We start from the raw sequence: 26,295 nt of genomic DNA, 5'->3' as shown, positions 1-26,295 counted from the left end.
AAAAGATCCTGACTCTGTATTTCTCAAATTTGGATATTCTGCTATTGCACTGGAATAAATCTTTGAAGCTAAATAGGTGTGATGCTGACTTTGTAGTCACAACAAAAATTACAAGATAGAAGGCTGAATGCAAGTACCTAAGCAGCGTTGCTGGTGAACAGATTTAGGTTTTCTATGCAAGGGAATTCTGTGGAAGATAATTTTGTAATTATTTTTACATAAAAATGTTTAATTTTAAAAAAGAAAACTACCTTAACACTTCTATTTGAAGCTATGCTGTAGTTACAGGGAAAAGGAGACTACTTTAGCATAGAAACATATTGCTATTGATATTTTTATAAACAGAAATTATGATAATTCAGAAGACGAATTGAGGAAAGACATCTGAGCATTGCAGAGGCTGAAGAAACCAGGTTAAAGAAACCAGGATGGGCAGTTTGTTGTTTGGGAGAAATGAGTGGGAATGATTTCCTGATCTTTCTCTTACTATGGGGTACACATATTGTACACATTTTTCAGTTTTCCCATAGGAACACAGCGCTATTGTATGGAACGCTGGTGTCCAGTTTGCTTCTCATTGGGAGCAGGTTGCTGTGGAAATCCTTTTTGGCAGAAGTCACTGTTATAAAATGCTAGCAGTTTCCAACTCTGTTTCTAAATTGTTTTCTTATTATTTAAAATGAAGTAGGGATAAGAAGAGTCTGAAGGATTGTTATTAACCTGAAAGTTAATCTACTAGTGATTTAGATAACACCACACTGGACTGCCTGAGTAAAAGAGCAATGACCATAAAACAGATCTCGGGGATCACCAGACTCAAGTGGGAGGTCAGTGGCAGAGACAAGGAGGTGGTAATTTGTTTATGGATGGGCATCCTTCAAGAGAGAAGAAGGTTCTGCAATGAAATCTCCAGTTCTTGCAGTAGCAGTTACTTAAAATCTTAATACAAGGAAGGAAATTGCTGATTAAATGAAGAGTATCAGTCTGAAAAGTAAAGAGAAAACATTTATCTTGTTGAATTGGTTTGCTGTTAGAAACTTAATATAGAATCAAATTAGTCTTTTGTATTTTTAGCAGTGTACAGGTTTTCTCTCTTCCTCCCTTTGTTCCTCCAAATCTTGTCACTTGTGATTACTGAAGATCCAATGGAGCCCTTGTACTTTTTTGCAAAACTGCGTGGATTTATTCTTGCTCTCCAGCTCACTTCCCAGGTTTCATTTGCAAGAAATCCCCTACATTTCAAAAACGGGTGCTCTGTGCTGTTTCCTCGTCCCTCTGTGGTGTGCCAGTGTTCAGGAGCTGCTCTGTTACCCCCTGGAGATGGAGGCATCTGTTGCATGAAGCACTACAGATGTTGGCTAATGCCCTCAGAAAACATTTGCCTATGGAAAATCCTATCTACGTTGTGCATTGTCTTAGCATAGAGTTTTATACAGACAACAAAACTTTTGAGAGCTTTCGGAAGAAAATTTTATTCAATAAATATTGCATTTTTCATTTAGATAATACCTTTTCAGTAAATGTTAGTCTGAAAAGTGGCACTCATTTTAGGCACGTAAACTATGAGTGTTTTGCAGTGTTAAGAATATGTAGACTTGATGTAGAAGTGATAAAGTTGCCTCTTTATTGAACCATTATTGTAAGCAAAAGTTTGGCCACTTATTCTTTAAATACCAGCACACTTGGAAATTTTGGAAAGGCTTGGCTGTGGCATAAGCACTTTTTTGTAACAGATTTGTGTAATGTTGAATCCCAGATGGAATCAAAGGAGCAAACCGATTTAAGCCTTTAACCAGCATGCAAGGGTATTTTAATGAAAATTAGTCTGATTCTCCCTTTGAAACTCTGCAAGTGCGGAAAATAAATGCTACAGATATTCCTTTAGGTAATGCTGGGGACTTATCTACCGTTACTTATGTCAGATCGCTAACTCTTGAAAGCATGTATTTATTCCTAATCAATAGTATAATCAACTGCTGTCTGTGCTATTATGATTTCTTAACCTAAATATTTCCTATTAATACATCCATGGCACTTATAATTAGGTGACTGCTGACAAATCTAAATCAGTGCAAGCCTAGTAACAACATTTGAGTTGCTGCAAGCTCAAATGATGGTCTGTTTCAAGATGTGCACAATTACTTATTTTTAAAGGGTATAAAGAAAGGAGTTGAAACAATCTTTTGCATTATTACAATTGTAGTTATTATGCAAGCAAGTACTAATGACTTCATCCTCAGATCTGGTTCCTGGCCTCCTTTGCTCCCTTTCCTGAGCTCTGTGTTCCTGTCCTTGTTTCCAGAACATTGCCCAGTGCTGCCTCACCAGGGCCTTGTTTTCATTTTCTCCTGTGGTTATTTCTCTTTTGTTTTTTTTCCAGCCTTTCCTTTTATTCTTGCTCCACTCTCATCATCTTGTCAAATCAGGAGCTCACTAATGTACCAAATAATGTGCTTTTTCTGAAAGTGCATACTTTCCAGAAACAGTGTAATGGTTCCTATTTCAGGATGAGTCCTTATGTGCTGTTCTATCTCAGTCCAAACTTACCATAAACAGCCCAGGACAGGAAATACAGCACTTTACTTATATAAGATGAAATGCATAGATTGTCCTCGATTTGTTTGTAATGCAAATGACTGTACGCTTCATCAAGAGAACCTGAGATATTCTTTGTTATTTTTTTTCTCTTTTAGATGCACTGCATTTGCCAACATCAGGGACAGCAAAGGAAGAAGCAGCTCAGGAAGAACCTGACTGCCTTGCAAAATATTTCAGTGTTGTGTGGTGTAAGGCATCAAAGAAAAAGCACAAGAAGTGGGAAGGCGATGCTGTTCTTATTACAAAAGGAAAGTCAGTAATATTGAAAGATATGGAAGGCAAAGACATTGGAAGAGGTACTGTAGATTTGTGCAAGTGAACAACTGGCTTAAATTTCTTGTGCTTTGAATACCAGAGGCAGCCCTTTAGATAATTTAGAGTTCAACCACAGGATGAAAAATCAGGGAGTTTTGGGGTGGTGGTGGTAAGACTGCAAGAAAGCTTTTATCTTTCATACATATAAGGCAGATGCATGGGGGAGGCTGAATAACGTTATTCACAGAAACACCACATGCTAGTCCAAGGAGAGGATCTGGAAGTGAACGGCTGTACTAATTCAGCAGAGATGCCAAATGAGGGATGAGAAGTTGATTTTGATTGCTCACATATTGCATTGGAGTAGGCGTTAAAATTAGAGAAAAATACACAGGTAAGTTTCTTGTAGCTATTCCAGTGTGGCAACCAGGAATGTCAGAGGTTGGATCTGAGCTTTTCAGCCAAACAGCTAAAGATATCTTTGATGGAAAGACAAGCAAACAGCAACATTTTCCAGCCAAGCCAAAGTCAACTGTGTAGCAATTTTTAGTCTTGGAGTTTTAGCAGCAGCAGCTGCTGCTGTAAGACTCAGTTTGGGTTGATACTGGAGTTAAAAATAAGACTTGCAAACTATAGGCTGCAGTGAACTTGAAGCAGTCATTTTTTACTGAAAGCAAAGCAAGAATTAACTTTGCTAACTGAGCCAAAGATACTTTGTAAGGGAGTAGGATGGACAGTGTTGCTACAAAACATAATTTGACTGATTTTAGGGCTGAGATGGCTTCTCTGCTCTTTTGTTACAATGATGACATTGTGAGTCTTGTTAGGACCAGGCAGTTTTGATTTGCAAATCTGTGACTTAGAAGTTGATTTGAATTTATTTATAGCAAAGCAATATATGTACAGACTTGCTTGTTCTTGAAAAAGGCAGAGAGAAAGAGAGCAATGCCTGGAATGCGTCTGCCACCACCCTGTGTTGTTCTTGTGTTTTTCTCAAGTCCTGTCGTCTTGAATTAGCAGAAAACACAATAGAAAAATGAATATTCTGATTTTCGCAGGTAAAAGTCTTTTTACTGTGGTTGATGGTGTCAGAGAACACAATGATACCAATGTCATTAGTGCTAACTTGCATATTCAGAGTTGCTTTCAGTGCTCGTTGATTTAAGAAAATCATCAATTGACCAATTTAAGCAGTTAAATTTTAAATTACTGAAATTATTCTACAAGCCCATTGAGTGAGAAGGGAAGGTCTGCTAGTTACCTCCAAAACTGCATTTAGTACTAGAAAATATACAGTGAATGTGAGTGAGCATCCAAGTTTATTACTTTTAAATGGGAAGAAAAGGGCAAAGAAGATTTTTAATTTCTTAATTAGGCATACCAGGGCTGGATCTAAGAAGGGGCATGGGAACTTAAAACCAGTATGGGCTATAGCTTGTTTTCGAGGCAGCAGAATATCTTGCTTTTCTCCACTGCAGATGTCCTAATTCCTTAATAATGTGTTACAAAGACCTGGGGAAGTGCTTGTAGCTTGCTGTATGTTACAGAAACAGTTATTTCTGGCAGCTGCATAACCATTTGAGCTTTGTAGGTTCGCTTTTTGCCGTTCCCATCTGTGCTTAAAGCCCATCCTGTCTTAGAATTAAGACTCTTCAGACCAGAATCCAAAAGATCCTGTGCAGGGATGCACCTGTATTCAGTGTGCTCAGCTTGGAGCTATGCAGAGACAGTAACAGAAAACAAAAATACAGAGCAAAGGAGAGGTCATAAGTGCCCTCTCAGGCACCTCATTTGGGAAGGCACCTCATTTGGGAAGGCATGTGCGTTCTTTTGTGTTCTGGCATCTTCAGGTCTTTCCTGAAAGCAAATGTTCTTCTTTCAAGTCCCAGACAAGGGTCACTGTTTTTGCATTAATTTAGAGGAGGAGAAGAAAAATAGCTCTCATTTGGCTAGACTACTTTTCAGCACTTGCTTAGACTGTGAAACAGAAATTTATCTCTTAAAGGAATTCAAATCCAGATCTTTGCCTTCCAGCCCTTTGAGAAAGGCTCATTCCTAGAAGTGGGAGACCTGAGCTTTGCCAACAGCTCCCAGCAGTCTTTATATGTAGTGTTTGTTGAATAAAATGTGTGTAAAACCTGGGGGAGTTTTGCCTCTTTTGCAGGTGAATGCTTTAACTGCTGGTCTGCACAGCCATGCTTTTTCTTTTTTTGGCCCAACTAAGGATCCAAACCCATTTATTCAAAGTTGCACAAATTCAGCAACTGGGGTAAAGAACGTTCCTGCTTCTAATTTTGAGGTAGAGATGTGGCTTTGACCTCCCTGAGTTAGGAAAATAACCTATATGTGTCTCCCGTTTCTTATGTGTGAGCATGAACCACTAGAATGCCATTTAAAAGAAAGAACCACCACTCTCCTACATCTTTATCTTAAAGGAAAGTGGTAGCTGCAGATGTATTTTGTAGTGAAACAAATAGTATGTGGCAGGTGCTCTGAGAATGCCCACCAGATAGAGTCTCTGAAGGGGCACAGAAAATGCATCGGCTCCCTGATAGGTTTTTGAATGAGCAAACTATTGAGTTGTTTGATAAATGCTGGCAAAAATCAGGCATATATGTTTCAGAGGAATGTATATTTAGAAATAAAGATTTCAGGTGCATATTAGTCTTAATTGTAAAAAGCTAATTGGGAATTGTTTTAAAAGTAGAATATTCTTGTCTGTATCAACAGCAAGAGGGGCTAGTGGTGTCCATGTCAGGGAATGAAAGGAAGGAAAAAGGACTCAGAATGATCATTAGTTTTGAGCAAGTTTAAAACTAAAGCAAGCTGCTTGATTTTATAATATGGGTCTGGTTTTTGAGAATTCCCTTAAATGAATATTTGACATTCAGTAGAACTGGTTGTGGATGATGATGATAGAGTATTTGCTTACATATTCTGGTATCTAATTCTGATTATTAGCACTGAAATGTCAAGCTCTGTTAAGGAGGCTTTATGAGTTCATATGTGTAACAGTTCAAATGCTTAGGAATCAAATAGCTGTTGATAGTTTTGTTTTTTCTTCCTGCAGAGGAGTATAGACGTTAATGAAGTTTTATTTGTTTTGTTTGTTGACCTAATTGCTGAATTTTTATATTATTTTAGGTACTGGATATAAATCTAAAGAGCTAGACAATCTTGATGAAGGCCAAACACTGATGGTCGGAGGAAAAGAAATTGAAGTGATGGGTGTAATTTCAGCAGATGACTTTACCAGTGGCAGGTGTTTTCAGGCTGGAATAGGGACTCATGACACAGTCCCAACTGCTTTATCTCAAACTAATATGAAACCATTCTGTAAACCATTCAAAAGTGTCTGTCAATCCAATACTGAAAAGAATATGCTCAAAGATTCTCAAAGCTGCAAACCTCGCCACGATCCGAATGTTTCAAGTAAGATTCAGATTTTTAAGTTTCTTTAAATATCCTCTGGCTCTCAAAAAGTTGAATGTGTAACCAGAGTTTTCTTGTTCCACACTGTATTACTAAAGTATTTCTGACATACAGTACTAGTCTTTCTATCAGGAAATGTCTTTTACATGTCTATCATGTGTGTTTTTAATGAGTGAAGTGCTCTGCACTGCATAAAGTTTCCTGTAGTTGTTACAGGTGGCTATAGAAACAAGTTAGAGTGGTTTCTGAGAGTTCTGCCAAGAAAAATGAGTATATTGATCAGAGAAACAGTCTGACACAGTCTAAAAGTTGTAGAAGAGCTCCAGCTTCCCACTGGGGGCAGTGAAGCACTGACATAATATGGCAGCACAGTAATGACAGTGAAGGATCACTAATAGAGAGATTAAGCCAGATTCAAAGAATTGCTTCTGACAGCTCTCGATCCTTCACAGCCAGTGAGTGTTGCTACACTGCCCAAACTCAACTGGATACATTTTGTAATAGGAGGTTTGTTTTATAATGCCAGAAGTACCATGTGCTGAAGAGCCATGAGGGTTCACAAATTGCGTAGAAACAGGCTGGTTAAGCAGTTGTATAAGAGCGATCCTGAAAACATCTGATGGCTGCAGGAAGTGGTGTTTCTTATCTAAAGGAGAAGTGCTCTTTTGTCTGTCAGTAACAAACCATTTAGGAGCTGTATTCTGCCGATGGCTCTATCTTTGAGATGGAAGATAAAAAGGAGCTTTAAAAAGTGTTACTAAGCAAAGAAATGCATATTTTTAAAAAATCCAAGTTTGTTCTACATTCTTCTTATAGTTATACCTCCATCCTGCTTCTTTCTTCATATCGTGATACTATGGGGCTTTTCAAAGCTGTTACCTGGCTGCCGTGTACATAAACAGTGAAATCCCAACAAAGTGGTAATTAGTGGTATCACTGGCCCTTTTGTAAGAGTAGCCTTATTAACACCAGCTTCTGGTCTGAATTCAACTTGATTATGTTGTATTTAAGAATATTCCTGTGGTTGCAAGATGATACTACGTTAGCTTCCTAACCTACAATCTGGCAAAGACCTGAGATATTCAGCACTCAGATTAACTTCTTTGTTGTTTTTGCACTGGTCTGTCTAAAAGCTATTGTTTATTCTAGTTCTTTGTCTCCTTTTTCATCTGGTGAATTTGAGTCCCTCCTATGAGATTTCCCTCAACTGCCTGATATGGAGAGCCCTCAACACATCAGTAGTTTGGACTCTTAGTCATTGGTGGTGTTCACACAGGAGAATCACCAGTTTATTTAACACCTTGCTGCATAAACTCTTTCAGAAGTAATGGAGATACTTTCCTAGACCAGGACCTTGGGACTGGAGCATTCACAGCTTTTAATGTTGAGATCTATACCAGTAGTCATTAAAATGCATCTTCTTCAAAATGGAAAGCCATTTTTCCTTGTGCTCAGCAGAACAGAGCACAGTGACAGAGATGTAAAGCCACATCTTCTGTGTATGATTTCTAAGCTTTTAGTCCATTGCTCATCTAAGCCTTGTTTCTTCCTCATCTCTGAGGCTGCAAAATCTGTCAGAAAAATTATCTTTTTGTCACCACTAGCTCTTACATATATAGGCATGCAATTTGATGTAATCTATCGGAACTCAGGCCTTTGTCAGTATGAAACAAAATATCTCTGACTGTTACAAACCATCAACCAACCTATTCCCATGAATAAAGTAACGGTATAGATCTGCTCTAGTGACATAACACCAACAGCAGCTCTAAATTGCTTTCTCATTCTGTCCCCTGATAATACAACTAGTAGCACCAATATAAGCAACCCAGAATGGATATTGTCTAGCAAAATTATGATGTTGAGAGTTTGTGAACGAATTATGGCAAGCAAAATTGTTATTTAGATATAGCCAAAGGATATATCCCAATACTTCATGCTCCTTTACCTCTGTATGCCTTCAAACCTGTCAACTTCTTTTATTCATGCACTGTGGCAGCCTTTGTCAGCTCACTCTCAGTCCTTCCTTATTTATTTTTTTAACAAATTGTTGTCTTTTTAGCTCTGTTTCTCAGGCAGAGAAGTCTTTCTGGGCAGCTACAAGAATATTCCCTTGAAATGTTGTTTCTAGACTTTATGTAGGTCATTGTTTATGTTCTTTTTCTTAAACTTTCCGTTAAAAAGCCTTTTAGAACTTCTTCTGGTTTACCTCTATGCATTCATAGTCATCTTGCAACATTTATTTGGTAGGCAGTTTTAGCTCATCATTAAAAAAATTACTCGGATTTCTCAGTTTGTCACCTTTACCTTTGACAAATGTGCAGACTATTTGGGAAACTTCTGCAAAATGATTTTTTTTTCTTTAGAAGTCTATCTAGACGCTCTGTCAATATATTAAACAGTATTTTTAGCAGTCATTAGATCATTGACTTTATTCTGTAGCTGAGTTAGAGAAATAATATCCTTTGCTAGCAGACTAAAGATAATGTTTTTGTGCAATACTTGCATATGTTTTGAACTTCAAGATTCTCTAGTTATGCCAAGACCAAGTGCAAGTCATCAGTGGATGTTCAATAAGGCGGGTTTACCTATGGTGGATGTAGTGGTGGATCCTTACATTGCGAATAATCTCCGACCACATCAGAAAGAAGGAATTTTATTTCTATATGAATGTGTAATGGGAATGAGGTAAGATGATCATTATCCTTTTGGCTTTAAAAACCTGTAATATTTTCATGTCCATGTTCAAAATTAGACAATTTGAATGAGGCGATTTGAGCAGTTGTTCAATCAATTAATATTAATATTTTTCCCCAGTAAAGGTTGCACAAGTTTTTCCTGACCTGTATGTAGCATTCTGCTTGCTGTGACTCTGCCAGATGTGATGAGAAGCTAGTGCAGCAAAAGGCCTGGCAGTCCTACTGCAAATACCAAGTCTTACAAAGATGGATACAGTCTAACCCATGCTAAAGCACACTGCTTTCTGGGATTTATAATTCATAATTATTCATATAATTTATAATTCAGGCATTTAGAATAAAGAAGCTCTTATACCGACCTGTTGGAAAAAATACAGTACTATTTTCAAAAGTGTTTTCTTAAGTCATAGATTCCTTGCGGTATATCCAAGTTTTAAAAACATTAAATAATATTTTAATATTTTATTGAATATTTAAATTCTAATTCTAAAAAGAAGATTTAAAGTATTTGGTTTTAGAGGACTAATTAATCTAGAATTAATCTAGAAAACAAAGAATTTCACTGTAAGGTCTTCTGATGTAACTGAATGAAAACCTACAGTAGAGCATAATAATTATAAATAGGTTCTTTATATTTCAGAAAGCAGCCACAAGAAGTGATTCCCTAAACCAGTTGTAAATAATTATAGATATGTCTTTTTAAATGTTAACCACTGCCTAATTATATCTTACAGAGTTAGTGGCAGATTTGGAGCTATTCTTGCTGATGAAATGGGCTTAGGAAAAACATTGCAATGCATTGCACTTGTCTGGACACTTCTGCGTCAAGGGGTCTATGGATGCAAACCTGTACTAAAGCGAGCACTAATTGTCACCCCTGGGAGTCTGGTAAAAAACTGGAAAAAAGAATTTCAGAAATGGCTGGGAAGTGAAAGGATCAAAGTCTTTACAGTTGATCAGGTAAGATTTATTTCCAAAAAAGGTTTAGGTCATATTTGACTCAGAATATAGGAATTTTCCCTCCCCCTTTTTTTTATTAACCAGAGACCAAATCTAGTAATTCTCTATTGGTATTTATTTGTAGTCCTTTATTTCTCCTTCAGGTAGTTGTCTGTATGGACATGTAGCTGTCAGTAACCGTGTCATAACTCAAGCTCACCTGCCTCTGTAGCATACGTCTGTCTTATCTTTCCTCAGGCTTCACCTTTGAAGATGTAAAAGGTGACATGCTCCTCCATGTGCCTCTTCAGTTTAAGGAAGAGTTTTCTGCCATCTATCAAAGTGCACGTCTTCCCTGCTTTATGTACCAGAGTATCTACCTTGACTGACTTGTACTCCGTTTCTGTGGTAGCTGCTTTTGTTCTGTACTGAAAACTATTTCCTCTTTCTTTCATCTGTTTCAGGTTACTTCAGAAGGTTATTCCCTTTGCTGTCTTTGTCAAGAATTAGGTTTATGTAGGGATAATTTAGTGTCTCATGAGTTACAAAGCCTAGAGGCTCAGTGTTAGATAATGTGAATATCTAGAAGAAAGCAGACAAGTACAGATCTTAATAAAGAAGATGATGATTCTTATCCCTGTCCTTCCTATAGTGGAGCTGTTCCCACTGGTAATGACACTCCCAAGTTCCTGTAGGACCTGGATGAATCAATGTGCTGACGAATTATTTCATCTTTTAATCTCCTTGGTATACCTTTAGGGCTTTTGCCTTTGGTTTTGAAGCACAAGACTCTCTCAGTCCCTTACTGCGAAGGCTAAGAGTTGTAGTGCAGACTCTATGCTTCAGTGGTCTTTACTGACCACATCAGACAGGAAAGCACCTGGCAAAGTAAACGGCAGAGGAGTTCAAGGAGTGATGCTGTAGTATCACTGACTGAGAGCTTTTTCTGGAGGAGAGACATCTCTTTCTCTGGTTATCCCATAAGGCTTTCTTGCCATGTATATTTTCCCATTAAGCTTGGCTGAATATCTCAGAAGGTTGTGTCCCCTCAAGACTGGCATTTGTGAAGCTGTGAACAGGAGACTTGCTCATGCTTTCATTAACACTTCTGAAGCTTTCATATTCAAGCTCTGCTTTTTATAATTAACCATCCAGTATTTCTTTCCCTAAGACGTCTGGTCCTCATGTCCATATGGAGTGAGCATTCATAGCGGAAAGGAAAGGGAAGTTGTTTAGCAAACTGTGGTTTCTATATGTACCTTCAGCAATCTGCCACACCCCTACTTTTTCCTTGCTCCTATATATTTTTAAGTTGTGCCAGTGGGAGGAAGTGGAGAACTTATATTATCTGCATTGGTGCTTGCAACAAAGATTAAGATATTTATTTTCCAAAGTTATTTTTTAATCTAAAAAAATAAAGAAACAAATAGTACTTTATTCTGAAGAAGACCCAAATTTTGTATCAACCATATTTTAGTTTCTTGCATTATCCTTATTGTCTCTATGGAAAAGTGAATATTTCAGATGAAATGGAAATTTTCGAGCTGTTTTTAAACTTTTTCATAGAGTGTACAAAATTTTGTAACAGTAATTATTCCTTTGAGTTCCACTCCTTACTGTCAAACCCTTGAAATTACTGAGTCTGCTCATCTTCCACTGAGGACAATCCACGTGTAATAGGTGCTCTTTGCATCATTTGCTTTTTGTAGTTACTTGTTTCAAGATGTGGAAATGAAGCAAACTGACTTGTCAGGAACTGTATTGTAATAGAGGTAGGGTAAGAATTATGGAATTTTCTCAAAGAAATGGATACAAGGCAAAATACAGTATGGCTACATTTTGCCTGTAAAGGTAGTTAGAAATAATTGAACGTTTTCTTGCAGTTTTTATGAATAATGTTGGGAGGAGAAACCCTGAATTTGCTGACAGTTGCTATGACCCAAAATGACAGTAGCTTTCATTTTCTTTTAATTTAAATAACTATTATTCATACCCATCTCATTGGAGCCATTTGGATTGAGGACAGTCAGCAGCTTTTAAGACTGTGTTCTCAAATAGCAAGGAATATATTGTCATGCGAAAGGAAGACACAATATGACTTGCCTGGGGTATAATGAGGTATTTCAAAATAATTTACTGTCTATCTTCTCTGGAGAAACAGCAATTACCATATTGTTATTTCTACAGTATAACTTAAAAGGAAGAGCTTGTCTCAAAGGTTTTTTTTCTATTCTTGCCTATAAGGAATACATTCAAAGAGCTGGCAGATTTTTAAAAATGTGTTAGGCATGTTTTCCTTGGTTTCATGCTGAAACATGGCAAACTGATCCTAACCCTTCAGTAACAGACTCGTCGAAAAACCAGGACATTATGTACTTTTAAAATGTGATTACAGCCCACTTCTGTTTAAATGCAAATGTCATGTAGAGGACATTGCTTTTAAAATGAAAGCGTCCCCACAAAGGTTGCATTTAGGTCTCGTTAATCTGTGTTATCAGCATTTCAGATGTATTTGAGAGAATAGTTTCTTTATCTGTTTGCAAAGTATCACTTCTGCTGGCGTTGTTTTGGTTTGTTTTTTAAGTCAAAATATCTGGAGAATTAATTAATACAAGGTTTACATCACTTCATGATTCAGCATTTTTTAGTTTACACTTCACTGGTTATATTAGATTTGTACTACTGCAAAGCAGAGTCTGTTCAAAGAGTAAGTCTGGGACATCATGGAGCTCTAATACTGATTGACAATTTCTCCATATGTAGCTTTGGGCAATTCACTTAAACCTGTCAAGTCACTTTGTTAATTGTGAAAATGGAGGCTATAGTACATACATATCTTGCACCCAGTTAAGAGGATAAATTAATTACTTGAAATTAGCTTGTAAATTTATTTCAATTTTTAGTCCATCATCTACTGCTGCTATTATATACAGCAGTCAATATATTACATTTGGCTGCAGGGGGCTTATAATATGTCAGGACTCTGCTGCATTTTTTAAGAGGTCCAGAAGAATCAATGGTTTACCAGGGGAGGGATGTTGGGGCAGTTCCCCAGGGCCCCCACCACTTTCCCTGTAGTTTCATCTCACACCCAGAAAGTGTAGGAAAAAAAAATTATTTCTGAACCCTGTGCATCATCTGATACTTGACTATCCCAAGAGAAGAGGCACTGCATCTGTCTTCAGGGCTGCAGTGTGGAGCAGGAACAGCATTGGGTGTTGCCTAAAGGCTCCTCTGTCTCTCTCTTCCTGTGCGGAGAAATTTTCTGCTCGTATTTGTAAACTGGCAGTAAAAATACTGGCCAGAAAACTGGCAGTTAACTGCAGGCATGGAAACAAGAGGAATGCTTGGGCCCCATCCAAATAACTGGGGAAATCGGTTCCTGCCCTTGTTACCTGCTCCTCACTACTCCTTGCTTCCTCCGATGTGTGCTGGGCCACTTTGTAAGCAGCACGTGGGGGCTGATCTACCACAAAGTACTTTGTGAGATTAATGTGCCAGATTTGGCCCATAGATTCATCTGAATCACCTGCTAGGAGGCTCTAAAGGTTGTGATAATTAAGTGGTACTGCTTTTACAGTGTATTACACCATCTGGCTCCAGACTTAGTTGTCTGTGTTTGGAAACTGATCTTGTTTGGAAATAAAAAATACCTTCTGAGGGTCTAGCTTGATGTGCTTTCACAATTAGAGAGGTTCTTCAGCTTGTTAGCTGGGCCCATAGCCTGCTTAGTTAGTGAACACCATCAGGAAATAGGAGCTAAGTGGAAAGGTAAGGGATGTGCCCACAGTAAATTTTCCCATTTGTTTTTGCAAAATTGCAAGACAAGTAAGCAATCCTAGTACATCCACAAGTCTGTATAGAAATGTAACTATTTCTAGGAAACTTGAAAGAAGCTGCCCATCACATTACAGTGACTTTTTAATTTGTCTCTTTTTAAAGCTGTTTTGTCTCCAAGGTCTGGAACTGCACAAGTCCTGTTCAGACTCAAGCCGTATCATAGGGGCAGCTCTTGTTGGTTTTCCTCATTGACACATTTGGTAATAAACAAGTTGACTTAGTTCTGGTTCTTTTATTTGGGAGTTCAACAAATGTCTTGATGTCTATTGATGTAAAAGGATTTGAAGGGTATAAGGGTGAAAGAGTTCTTGTCTGTCCACTAATATAGGCTTTAGAAACCAATTGCATTTATTTATCAATAGGCAGGCATGGTTTTTGGGGCTAGTCATGGACTATTTTCTGAGTCCCAGGCTACCCATACCTGTTGGCACACCTGTCAATGTTAAAGGCTTGCAACAAAGTTAATACCATATTCAATTCAAAACTACATGAGAAATTTTAGGCTTGTGGAATGTGGTAACTTGCCACTGGGCCAACATTGCTGCACCCTGCTGCTTGAGATCCCAAAGTGAATGTACAAGCAGCTACTTATGCCTCTTCGTTATCTTGGCTTTAATTATTCATTTCAAGCTTACCTAAATGCCAAGGCTGGGAAGCTGTTACAGGGAGCCTGTGCTTTTCACCTTCACGGTAATGTGTCTCAAAGGATTTGAAGGCGTAATAGAATAATAAATTTTATTTTAATGTGGTGGTAACTCTGAATTGCTGTATCATATCCTGTATTTCCTTTGCAAATTAGGAAAGAATCAATAATCTAAACTCATGGAGAAAAGAGTAAATGATTTATGTCATGTTAGAAGAATGTCTGTAGACTCTGGATATTTAAGGGATATGATGAGTGCTCTCAAAAGAAATAGTTGTATGATGTATATTCCTTTATACCTGTAGGACCACAAAGTCGAAGAATTCATCAGTTCTCCACTTTATTCAGTTTTGATAATAAGTTACGAGATGCTACTGCGATCTTTGGATCAAATTCAGGCTATAGAATTTAACCTCCTAATCTGTGACGAAGGACATCGTCTGAAAAATAGCTCTATTAAGACAACTACAGCCCTCACTAGTCTTCCCTGTGAGAGGAGAATTATCCTTACTGGTTAGTATCTGTAGTTACTTTTTATATTTACCCATGGTAATAGTATTAGGTTGGAGTAAAGGAAAAATCTATTGTAAGTATGGCAGGAGCATAGTATAAATTTGGGCAATGGGTATTAAATGCACATATCTGGGGTCTTGTATAAACAGATTATTTCAATTTTTTTTTTTTTTAATATATGCAAACTTTGTCTAACTTCAGGGACAGACGGCAAGCCTGGGAAAATCTCTGAGGGAATCAGGACTCTGTTTACATACTCTCATTGTTATCCTTTGTTGTTATTTAATAAAATTTATTTAGAACTTGTCTTTCAAATTCCTTTGTCAAAACTACTCGATGTGTGGTCTGTTTAGTTAGGGGACAGTAGTTTATTAATCATGATAAAGTTCTACATTAATTCAGTACTCTGAGTAATATACATTGAAACAAAGCATCTGTTCTCAGGATACACTGTCAACATTAAACCCTGCATTCAATGATTGTACTTCTATAATTTTCAAGACAAAGTTACAGAATGCAGAATTTATTTTTTTTCTTTCCAGGTACTCCAATCCAAAATGACTTGCAAGAATTTTATGCATTAATAGAGTTTGTGAATCCAGGAATACTTGGTTCTTTATCCACGTATAGAAAGATATATGAGGAACCAATTGTCAGGTCTAGAGAACCTTCAGCAACAAAGGTATATTATTTTTAAAAAAGCCATTATAGAGTAGACTGCACTGTAAAATTTGCTTTCTATGGAATAAAATAAAGTTGACCTTCCTGTTTGAAACAAAATCAGTTGTTTTCCAGAGGGAGTTGGAGAAATACGTGCAGGTTGACATCACAGCATTTCAATTGCCTATTAATTATTAGTCAAAAATTGTTCTTCCAACACCTTGCATTCCCAAAAATGCCATGCAAATTACCATACAACAGTACTTTATTCATTCTTAGTTTCTCCACGGTACTGCAAAATCAACACGGTTTTATTGCATCAGTCAAGAAATTCTGGAAAATAATTTGAGCCTTGGGTATCTTCTGGGACATTTATCTTCCTTTGTATTAGACTTTAAAAACCAGACCTAGAGTGCTGGTGGTACTAATTGGAGAAGAATCATACAAGCTAATGCAGTGGTACTAATTGGAGAAGAATCGATCATTGCAGTCCCATGTCAGAAAGTATATCATACATTTTAAATATTCTTTAACTACCTAATTAAAACCATACAGAAAATTACTGTTATGAAATGCAAAGTTATAATTAATTTTATGCTTTGTTCTTTTAGGAGGAAAAGGAATTGGGAGAAAAAAGAGCAGCTGAACTCACACGCCTCACTGGGCTCTTTATTCTTAGGAGGACACAAGAGGTTATAAACAAATTTCTGCCCCCCAAAAAGGAGAGTATAATCTTCTGCCAACCAACAGCCCTGCAACTTGAATTGTATCGAAAACTGCTTAGTTCTGGAGTTATTAGATCCTGTCTACAAGGCAGGCTAGAAAACAGTCCTCACCTAATTTGTATAGGTGCTTTGAAAAAACTTTGCAATCATCCATGTCTTCTGTTTAAAGCTATAAAGGTATCTATTTGCATAGGGGTGGGTATCTGCAATTAGTCATTTCAGCAGGCAAAGGTCACTAAAACTAGGTTGTGGTCAATGTGCATGTTACTTAAGGTCATTTCCATACTCTATTCCCATACCATTCTTCTTCACACGTCCTGCACTTCAGTCACAACACCACCAAGCAGCACTACAGGCTTGGGGAAGAGTGGCTGGAAAGCGGCCAGAGAGAAAAGGATCTGAGGCTACTGGTTTAGAGCTGGCTGAACATGAGCCAACAGTGTGCCCAGGTGGCCAAGAAGGCCAACAGCATCCTGGCTTGTATCAGAAATAGTGTGGCCAGCAGGACCAGGGAAGTGATCGTGCCCCTGTACTTGGCACTGGGGGGGCTGCACTTCAAACACTGTGTTCAGTTTTGGGCCCCTCACTGCAAGAAGGACATTGAGTTACTGGAACATGTCCAGAGAAGGGCAACAAAGCTGGTGAAGGGTCTGGAGCACAAGAATTATGAGGAGCAGCTGAGGGGAACTGGGATTGTTTATTCTGGAGAAGAGGAAGCTGAGGGGAGACCTTATTGCTCTCTCTAACTACCTGAGAGGAGGTTGGTAGTGGTTGGTCTTTTCTCCCAAGTGACAAGCAGTAGAACAAGAGGAAATGGCCTCAAGTTGCACCAGGGGAGGTTTAGATTGGATATTAGGAAAAATTTCTTTACTGACAGAGTGGTCAAGCACTGGAACAGGCTGCCCAGGGAAGTGGTGGCGTCACCATCCCTGGAGGTGTTTAAAAATCAAGTAGATGAGGCACTTCGGGACATGGTTTAGTGGACATGGTGGTGCTGGGTTGACAGGTAGGCTTGATGATATTAGAGAACTTTTCCAACCTTAATGCTTCTATGATTCTATGATACAACTTGCTTTAGGAGATCTGCTTTCAAAACATAAATGTTAGGAAATCTGAATGTACTCAGGGAAGGTATCTCACCAGTTTCCGATTGCCTTATGTTATTTTCTTGTTCTTCATGTATTTTCTCTCTTAATCTTGTCTCTGAATATTTGTAAAAATACATATAAATGTGAATTTTACAAAGAACACTGTTAGCTAGAGATTATTCTGTGTACTCTGCTGTTTCCTCTGAAACCTCCCTGTCCACATGGTAATTTCAGTCTCTCAAGCTCAGTGACACTGGGAGCTGCAAGCTCAAGATGTCAGTGGTAACAGATGTCTCCATTTCCACTTCTTCTGGGATCATATCACTCTGTTATTTCTGTAGAAATGCTCTCATTCCTCTAGGTAAATACTGTGATGGTTAGAACTTGGTAATATTAACTTCTATAGCCACTAGTCAAAGTCCAACTAAGGTGAGCGAAAGTGTAAATCTTTCTTCAAAGATGTTCTTCATAACTTGTGGGAATGTCCACAGCACAGACCTCCCTGTGACTTTCAACACTGCCAAGTACAGTTCATTGCCTTTACTTCATAGTATAAGCATTACAAATTTTTTGTATGTGAAAGCGTCACCCGTTAGAAGCTCTAGGGATGGAAAGGGCTGTATGTCCAAGTCATTTATTACTGTTGTGGTTTTGGTGTTTGAGCAGTTTGGCTTTTTCCTTCCTGTGAAACATTGATTTTCAAGTTACAGCAAAATATTACCTGAGTTTTTTCTATTTTATTATTTTTACTTGTTAGCTTTTCTTAACTTCCAGTTGTATAACTGAATCTTAATGACAGCATCTTCCTAGAAAAAGAAAGTAAATTACTGGAAAGTTCTATATTAAGGTATTATGGCATTTAGAAAGCATAAACAGGATATTGATTTTTCCCCCAAGTTTTAGATATGGCTTTGCTGTGTGTATACATCTGTGTGGTTGTTTAAGTAGAGAAGAAGAGGTAAAACACATTTTTTAGTTTTAAGGATTTGAACTTCCTACTCAGCTGCAAACAGCATCTTAGATTAGAGGTTGTAAGCCAAAATAAATGCTGTCAATATTTTAAAACTGTGCTTTCAATCCGGTTTTGGGAGGTTGTCGTGCTCACATTGTACACTACCTTGTGGCAGCTTTTGGTGCCTCCTTTTGTCTTTGTAAGAAATTTACAGCAAACTTAAAAAAAAACCCCAAAACATATTAGGGGCGATATGGAGCTTGACTCATTTTATTTTCAATAGGAAAAAAGCTGCGATCCTATGTCTGATGAACACGATGAGTCCAGTCTCTACGAAGGTCTGATAGATGTCTTTCCACAAAATTATACTTTGGATACTTTATCTGAAATGGATTCAGGAAAATTGCAGGTGCTGGTGAAGTTGTTAGCAGCGATCCATGAGCTCAGCCCTTCTGAAAGGCAAGTGTGAAAGAAAGGTAAAAAGGAGATAATGGGATATTATTTCACTTTTCAAATGCTTTGGGATGTAATATTAAAAATAAAGACATTTCAGCTGTTTGCAGAGGCACCAAGCACATTTATGCATTGTACTCCAGGCTCGCTCTTGTTAAATGACTAAACTAGGATTTGCAGCTGATGTAATTTTCAAAATGGCTATTCATGTTTTTTCCAGATAAAAATCTTTGTATTTTTCATAATGAGTTCCAGCAACTAAGTTTTCTACAGCCGCTGTACTATACTGCCTTTAATTGCAAAGACTTTCCAATACTTTGTATCTCCTTCAGGGGATGTATTAATGTATTAAATATTTTAAATTGCACTAAAATGTTTTTAATTACTAGATTATAAATTCTTTCCTCTTTAATCATGTTTAACTACTTAGTCCTTTCTGCCTTTTCAGCTCAGGGTAACCAGCCTCAACAGGTGAACCTGGTTATTTCCCCTGTGGTCAATGCCAGTGACATGTGGGAAAACCTCTGTTTGTCAGGGGTAATGGGATGCACGTGGTTGGTTACTGTGGGTTGCTGATTCATGGAAGTCTCCCATGACCTTGTATCCCATGATAACTTTTAAATGTATTTATGGTTTAAAGCCCAGCTATTCCAGAAGTATTTAACTTTTATTTAAATTGATGCTTAAGTAGGACATGCTGTAATTCAGTAGCGGGAAGCAACAGGACAGCTCTTGTCCCTGATGTAATGGAATTTGTTTGTTCCAAATGCTCTCTCTTTACAAATCAGAAAGCTGAATTGGAATTTGTATGCCTGACATCCATTGAAACCAGTGACAGCTAAATATCTAAATGTACTGGATTTATTTCTTGTAGGTCAAAATAAAACAGGGGTATCAACAAAAAGCACCTTTCCCTGTATTGGTGCTATAGGAGCTACTGAGTTAACGGCTGGTGTTGAGGCATTATTTTACATCTTTAAGTTTTGTTGCTTTATTTCAGTGCTGATCGTATTTCTTTTTTCTTTTGTTTCTCTGTGCACATTAGTATTTGCTATATAAAGACTCAATTCTAGTCCTCTTACAAAGCTTATATTCTATTTTTGAGTAAAAACAGAGGTGTGAATTTAGGGTTGATTGACCAAAAAAATCAATCTTGCAAATTCTTTATAAATAGGTCTTGGATGTTTGATTGTAGTGTCACCCATAATAATGAAAATACTTTAAAACAATAACTACTTTAAAAATGTTAATTTACCAAATTTTCCCTGAAATTATGTGATAGTTCTTCAGTACCTGTTTTTAATCAAAAGTTATTTTAAAAAATGGAGCACCTTTGATGGAATTTTGTACATTTAGTTTAAGTTATAATAGACCTCCAAACAAGATCTAGCAGAAGATGCTCTAACTGTGCTTATCATTTTATTTATGGCTTAAATTCAAAAGAATTTGCTTTGTCCTCTCAGTAAAATAATCCTCAATATTTGGGAGGATAGAAATTCTGGATTTGCAGAACTCTGAAAGTTATTTAATCAAAATTTCAGAGAAAAAAATCACTGACATAGTATGGGTCTAGTGTAAAGGATCAGGTGACTGATTTTGCTTAAAAAAACAAATCCAAAACTCCAGACTATGTTGTTTGTGATATCTTTCAACATCTTTCATCCCAGTTCTTTTCAATCATAAGATATAGGAAAGAGTCACTGATTTCCTATTGACTTCCATTATTTTATTTCTTAGAATTTTCCAAGGTTGTCTATAGAAGTTCACAGTGGCTTTTTAGTCAGTAGAATCACATATATATTATTTATTAGTTGCTACAGCAGCCTCTGCAAATGCTGCCTTAACAACAGCTATTTTGAATAACTAGAGATTTATTATTTTTAAAAATGTATCTCTGTGATTGGTTCTGGATCCCTGCAGTCTGTGCATTAATCCAAATAGTGTTGCAAAGGAGAATGTTCCTTATTTAACATGTGAATGCTTGACAGTAGGTATAATGCATCCAAATCTAGTATGTGCTTCAAATTAATAGGAAATGTTTTATTTCTCAGGAAATATGAGTAGCCTTAGGTTGATGTGTAATTTTTGCTTGACTTGTGGTTTCATTTTCTTAGATGCCTTCAGTAATTTGTTATTAGACTTTAACTTTACCAAGGTCTAAGATTATAAAATAACTTTGTTTTATTGTTTGACAGAGTCGTCCTGGTGTCCAATTACACTCAGACATTAAATATATTACAAGAGACATGCAAGCGTTATGGATACTCTTATACTAGACTGGATGGACATACTCCTGTCTCCCAGAGACAACAAATTGTTGATACTTTTAATAGTAAATTCAGTCCAGCTTTTATCTTTTTGCTGAGTTCAAAGGCTGGCGGAGTAGGACTGAATCTGGTTGGAGCATCTCATTTGATTCTGTATGATATTGACTGGAATCCAGCTACGGATATTCAGGTCTGATAACAACTGTGCATGGGGATTAGGGTGGTAATCAAGTGATTTCTTGATTGATTCTGAAATGCCTGCCTTTACATCTCTTATCGCTACCCAGTTATCGCATTGCATCTGAACAATGACAATACTGGAGAAAACCTCTTTCTTAGAAGAAAAGAAGAAGTATTTCTTTGTCATATTATATATATTGTGATCATTAGATGCCCCCTTGCAGTAAAAAATGAAAATACTAAATTCTGGGATTTCATGTATCCCCTTTGTCTCCTGACCTCTCTTTAACTGGAAAGTTGCTGTATTTCTAAAAAGAAAAGAAAAACTTGTTTAGGCTCCATAGCAGATGCTGCTGTTGATTTGCAATACCTGAGAAAAAGAGAGAGGTTCTGGTCAGAATTAAGAGAATGGGAAAATCTCATGGCAGTGATGCCAAGAGAAAGAAAACAAAGCCAGTGCTTTGCTGTTCATGTAATGGCACTGTTGGACTCATGGGATTATTTAGTTGGCATAAGAGTATTCAGTTAAAATAGTCAACAATAACATTTAATAAAGTCTTTTATAAACACAGTAAGAAACTTTTTATTGTAGAGCAATGCTGTGTGCTTAATACCTGAAATAAGCTCTGATTCTTTGCCCTGCTCCTGTTCCCAGTGTGAAATAGTACCTTCATGTGGTCACTTGTCCTATAGCTTGAAACGGTCTTCTAAATCAGTCGAAATTGCTACAAGTTGCTAAAGACCGCAAACCGTGTTGTAGATACTTGCACCCAGTGTGTAGGTGTAGCACTTATATTTTTGAAAAAAAATCATATAGCAGTATTCAATTACATTTTGTTTGTTTAAGAAATAAAGGGGGTGTGAGACACTACTTTTACAATTTTAAAAGAAATGAAAAAGTCATTTTTAAAGAAGTACTGTGGCAAAAAACAGTTTTGGAGATGGGAGAGAATGATGACTATTTCTGAAATATTAAACAGCTGCTAATGCTTGGAAAGCAAATATGAAGAGGGGATTTCTGGGAGGAAAGAAGTGAAACCCCTACTTTCGTACTATAGTTCACAGAATGAAAGGGGAGCATAAATGGCAGAAAGTAAATTATATTTTCAAAATAATTTACAGTTAATACCAGAAGATTTTTTTAAACGCAGTCAAAGACGGTTACTGAGTAATGTTTTCTTTGGGCAACATCTTTTTGAAAGAGCTGGGTAGAACTGGTAATTTGGTCAGTGGAGGCTCCAAGTTCTAGTTGAAATGCCATTGTATAGTAGGCTATTAATGCTCTTCATCTTTTTGCTTTTTCTGCAGGCAATGGCTAGGGTGTGGAGAGATGGTCAGAGACACACTGTACACATCTACAGACTGCTAACCACAGGTCAGAGATGGTGCTCAAACATACCATAGAGTGAGACAGCTGTTTAAATTTTGTCCATAAAAGAAAAGGAGGGAGTGTTTTTTGAATTCATTAATTCTTATAAATAAATATTATTTATTCTGAATTCAGTTAAAATAGAGACATTGCATTGATTCATTTACCTTTGCTTTTGCTTGAATAACTGAAAATAGTGGTTTATTATTTCCTCTGAATATTGTTGTCAAGAAATAGACTTGACTTTTCTTCTTGACAAGTACTGATCTAAAACTATCTCAGTGTGTCTTTTTTAATTTTTTCTTTCAATACAGGCTCAATAGAAGAAAAGATTTATCAAAGACAGATCAGCAAACAGGACCTTTCTGGGGCAGTTGTAGACCTTTCCAAGACATCTGAACACATCCATTTTTCCATTGAGGACCTCAGAAATCTCTTCACTCTTCATGAAAATTCCAGCTGTGTTACCCATGACTTGCTTGAATGCGACTGTATGGGAAAGAAAGACTATCAAAGTGAGTTTCTTCTTCATTATCTCTGGCCTTGGCTGAGGAAGTACATCCATTCTGAATATGTGGTCTGTCACTGGAGAATATTCTGATGCTCAGTTAAATAAGATTGAAGTAATGAGGTTCATTATGGGATCTTCCAGATATTGGCTGTTTTTTTCTAATCTACTGGAGCCCTTCCCAAGGTGAAGAGGAGGAAAAACTCAGTAACTCAATTTGTGTATCATGCCTCTTACTTCCTTGAATTAGCTATGGCCAACTCAACTAGTAATTTGTTACAACCAGACAACATTATATGGTGCTATAGTTCTAAATATTCAAGGACGGTAATGAGTATCTGATAAGGGTTAGTTCAAAAGCTGTTTATCTGAGAACAGGTATACCAGCCAGTGCCAGATGAAGATTTCAATAATGATATGACAGATCTCTGAATATAGCCCTTCATTTCACAGTAATTAGCTATAGCTGATGCAGAATGATTAAAATAGGTTTTTGAGAAACGCTAGCAAATCCCAACCTAAGTTGCAAATATTTGCATCTACCCTTTCCACAGGAACCCGTTTCTCTTGTTCTTTTGGCATATCAAAATTGTTTTAATACATTGCTGCATATAGGTATATAGGTTTAAATTAGGAGCAGGATTACAAACCAATAATAAAAAAATATTGTAAGTTACGTTTACATCCCATCCACTTTAATTTTCATAGCTCATATAGTTTCTTAAAAGTGTCTAAAGCCATGGTATGTTTCTTTTCAAATGATGAACTAAAGAGGAGACAAACAACATAATACAGGCTTTACCATGTATGAGCTTTTCATAATGATCCTATTTAGATATACCAGTGAGACTGGATATTCTTGTCCAAGCTCCTGTTGTCCATTCATAGTGGAGCCATCTTTAGGAAACCACAGGAGTCTTGAAACAACTAATTGTGTATGGATCATGCAGATGTGTTGCTTGCTATTCAGATCAGCTACAAAGCTGTAAGCCTATTGTTTTACCTGATTGTAATTTAATTTATGGAGTTAGGAATGCAGAATCTCTAAAGACTTGAGAAGTGCATCTCTTCTAAATTTCCTTCTGGCCAGTAAAGTCTGTTTCAAGTCTAGTGCAAATGTGCATCATGTGTGTCATGATCAGTCAAAAGGAAAGTCTTCCATATATGTGTCTTTATGGGCTCTCCAGAAGTTTAAGAAACTCAGGAGTATTTTGAATCATCATGCTGCTCATGTCATTGATCTTTCCTAAAGAGCACATAACAGTGCTATGAACATATTTGACAACATATTTTAAACATGACAGCAGTTATTGGTTAAAATCAGCGAAGTGATTTCTTCATTTGTCACATGCATCAGATGAATCATGAAGCCAGCAAAGTGCTACATATCCTGCAATGACCTGGTGCTCTTCGGTGCTTTAGAATCCTTTGTCCAAAGTGAATTCCTCTCTTTGTGCTTCACAGAGAACAGTCCTTTCCTTACTGTGATATACAGTATACAATATTGTATATATTGAGCAATTTGTCATAATCTGGATGTATGGAGTGTACTGGAGATCCAGCTCTTGTGTGCTGAGTCAATGAAATAGCTATTCAAACAGTTCTTAGTTAGTTGGAATAACTCCTCCTGGAAGAAATAGAAGCTACCATGAATTTTGCTGCAACATACTTCTAGATTCAGATTTATTTAAAGTATGAGAGCAGCCCAAATATCACAGAAGACAGAAGAAAGGAAGTTGTCAGATGAGATATTTTCTTTCGCATCCACTTGTAAAAGGATTTGTCTTTATGCTAGCGTATGGTGATTTTGATAACTTCAATCAATGAGCAAGTAACAGCCTTCCCCTCTTACTGTTAATACATTTGTTTGGTTTTCATTGACACAGAAGGATTATAGGTGCTGTTATATTTTCTCTCATTTGTTATCACCAGCTGGCTTATTGATTCAGACTAAAAACTTCTGTCTTAGTTTTCTCTGATTAGTCTACTGCATCATTTTTTTCAGATCCTTCCTTGGAAAAGCCTTCTGTGTCTAGAAGTTGCCAGCTTGGACAAAACCACGGGAAGCCTAATTCAAAGAAACCGCTCTCCATGTCACAGTTGATGCAATGGAAACATTTCTCTGGGCAACATCAGCCTCTGACTGATCCTTTCCTTGAAAGTATAAAAGAGAATGTTACTTTCATTTTTCAGAATGTAACCAGTCCAACTTCCCCCACCAAATAAAACTTCAGTGTCTGTCCCTACCTATACTGTTGGTATAGCAAACAACTGATGTGCAGTTACTTTTTGCTATTTTTGCAAAGTTCTGTGTATTTCTGATGAGGTTTCTGGGTAAATGTTATTCCTGGAGTTTATACGATGTTGCAGTTATTACTAGGTTAATCAGACTTACTATAATTATAATACAGATTTAAAAAAATAACTTTGCTTTCCACTCTTCTGTTCCTTTAATATCATAAGTAGTAAGATTGTTTTTATGCACATTCCTATGTATGTCTAATTTGTTCTATAGTTTTCATTTGATCATAATGCTTGCTTGTTAAGTTGGAAACTCTTCAGCCAGCTTTTATAAGATTAGACAATTCTATATATATGTATCTGCTGTTAACAAGAGTCTGGTTGGATTTTTCTTTTTTAACAGTGAAAAGTTATGTATCTGTATAACTGCAGCTTTATAACAAGATAGGTGTTTGTTCCTTTGAATTTGCAATTTAATGAAACTCGGAGCAGTAGCCACTGAGGTCACACACATTTATTTCAGAGGGTTTTTTGAGTTTCCTTTGACTCTGAATGCTGAATGACATCAGAAAATAATGAAAACCAAAGTGAGAGAATGGTTGGCATGCAAATTGTGTTCTTGGTAACAATTAGAACTGTGCTAATAGGTAGAGTTTAATTCTTTGACATTTTAGGTTAGCTGTTGAAGAGCCTGTTCTTCACCCTATGTACAGTGGAGCGTGGTAGTTGTGCTTATCCAGGTGCTGTGCTGTCATGGTCCCATTTGCTGTTAGGCAAAGGCTGGCTGGTACATACAGCTCTCACAGCTTATTTTAATTAACAAGGGCAAGGTTTGCCTGCAGCTTTGTAACTCAAGAGATTCTAGCCAATCTGTATAATAGTGAGTACTGTAATTAATAATTACCTAAGACTGATCATACTTAGATCTGTGCT

At 37.1% G+C, this 26,295-nt stretch overlaps 1 protein-coding gene across 1 annotated transcript; it reads left to right on the top strand.

Moving 5' to 3' along the window:
- Positions 1-2,697: 2,697 nt before the first annotated feature.
- RAD54B (RAD54 homolog B (S. cerevisiae)) lies at positions 2,698-25,868 on the top strand. Its single transcript, XM_010191384.1, has 12 exons — positions 2,698-2,894; positions 5,998-6,285; positions 8,811-8,973; positions 9,719-9,944; positions 14,712-14,919; positions 15,462-15,601; positions 16,191-16,481; positions 18,628-18,803; positions 20,993-21,254; positions 22,553-22,619; positions 22,928-23,128; positions 25,127-25,868. Exons 1-12 carry the CDS (start codon positions 2,870-2,872, stop codon positions 25,345-25,347), a joined length of 2,268 nt encoding a protein of 755 aa, XP_010189686.1. The 5' UTR covers positions 2,698-2,869; the 3' UTR covers positions 25,348-25,868.
- Positions 25,869-26,295: the final 427 nt, after the last annotated feature.

This window comes from Mesitornis unicolor, unplaced genomic scaffold, assembly GCF_000695765.1.
Source record: "Mesitornis unicolor isolate BGI_N332 unplaced genomic scaffold, ASM69576v1 scaffold15969, whole genome shotgun sequence".
NCBI classification, from domain to species: domain Eukaryota; kingdom Metazoa; phylum Chordata; class Aves; order Mesitornithiformes; family Mesitornithidae; genus Mesitornis; species Mesitornis unicolor.
The sequence above is the reverse complement of the archived record's forward strand: the minus strand, read 5'-3'. Positions and strand labels throughout refer to the sequence as shown.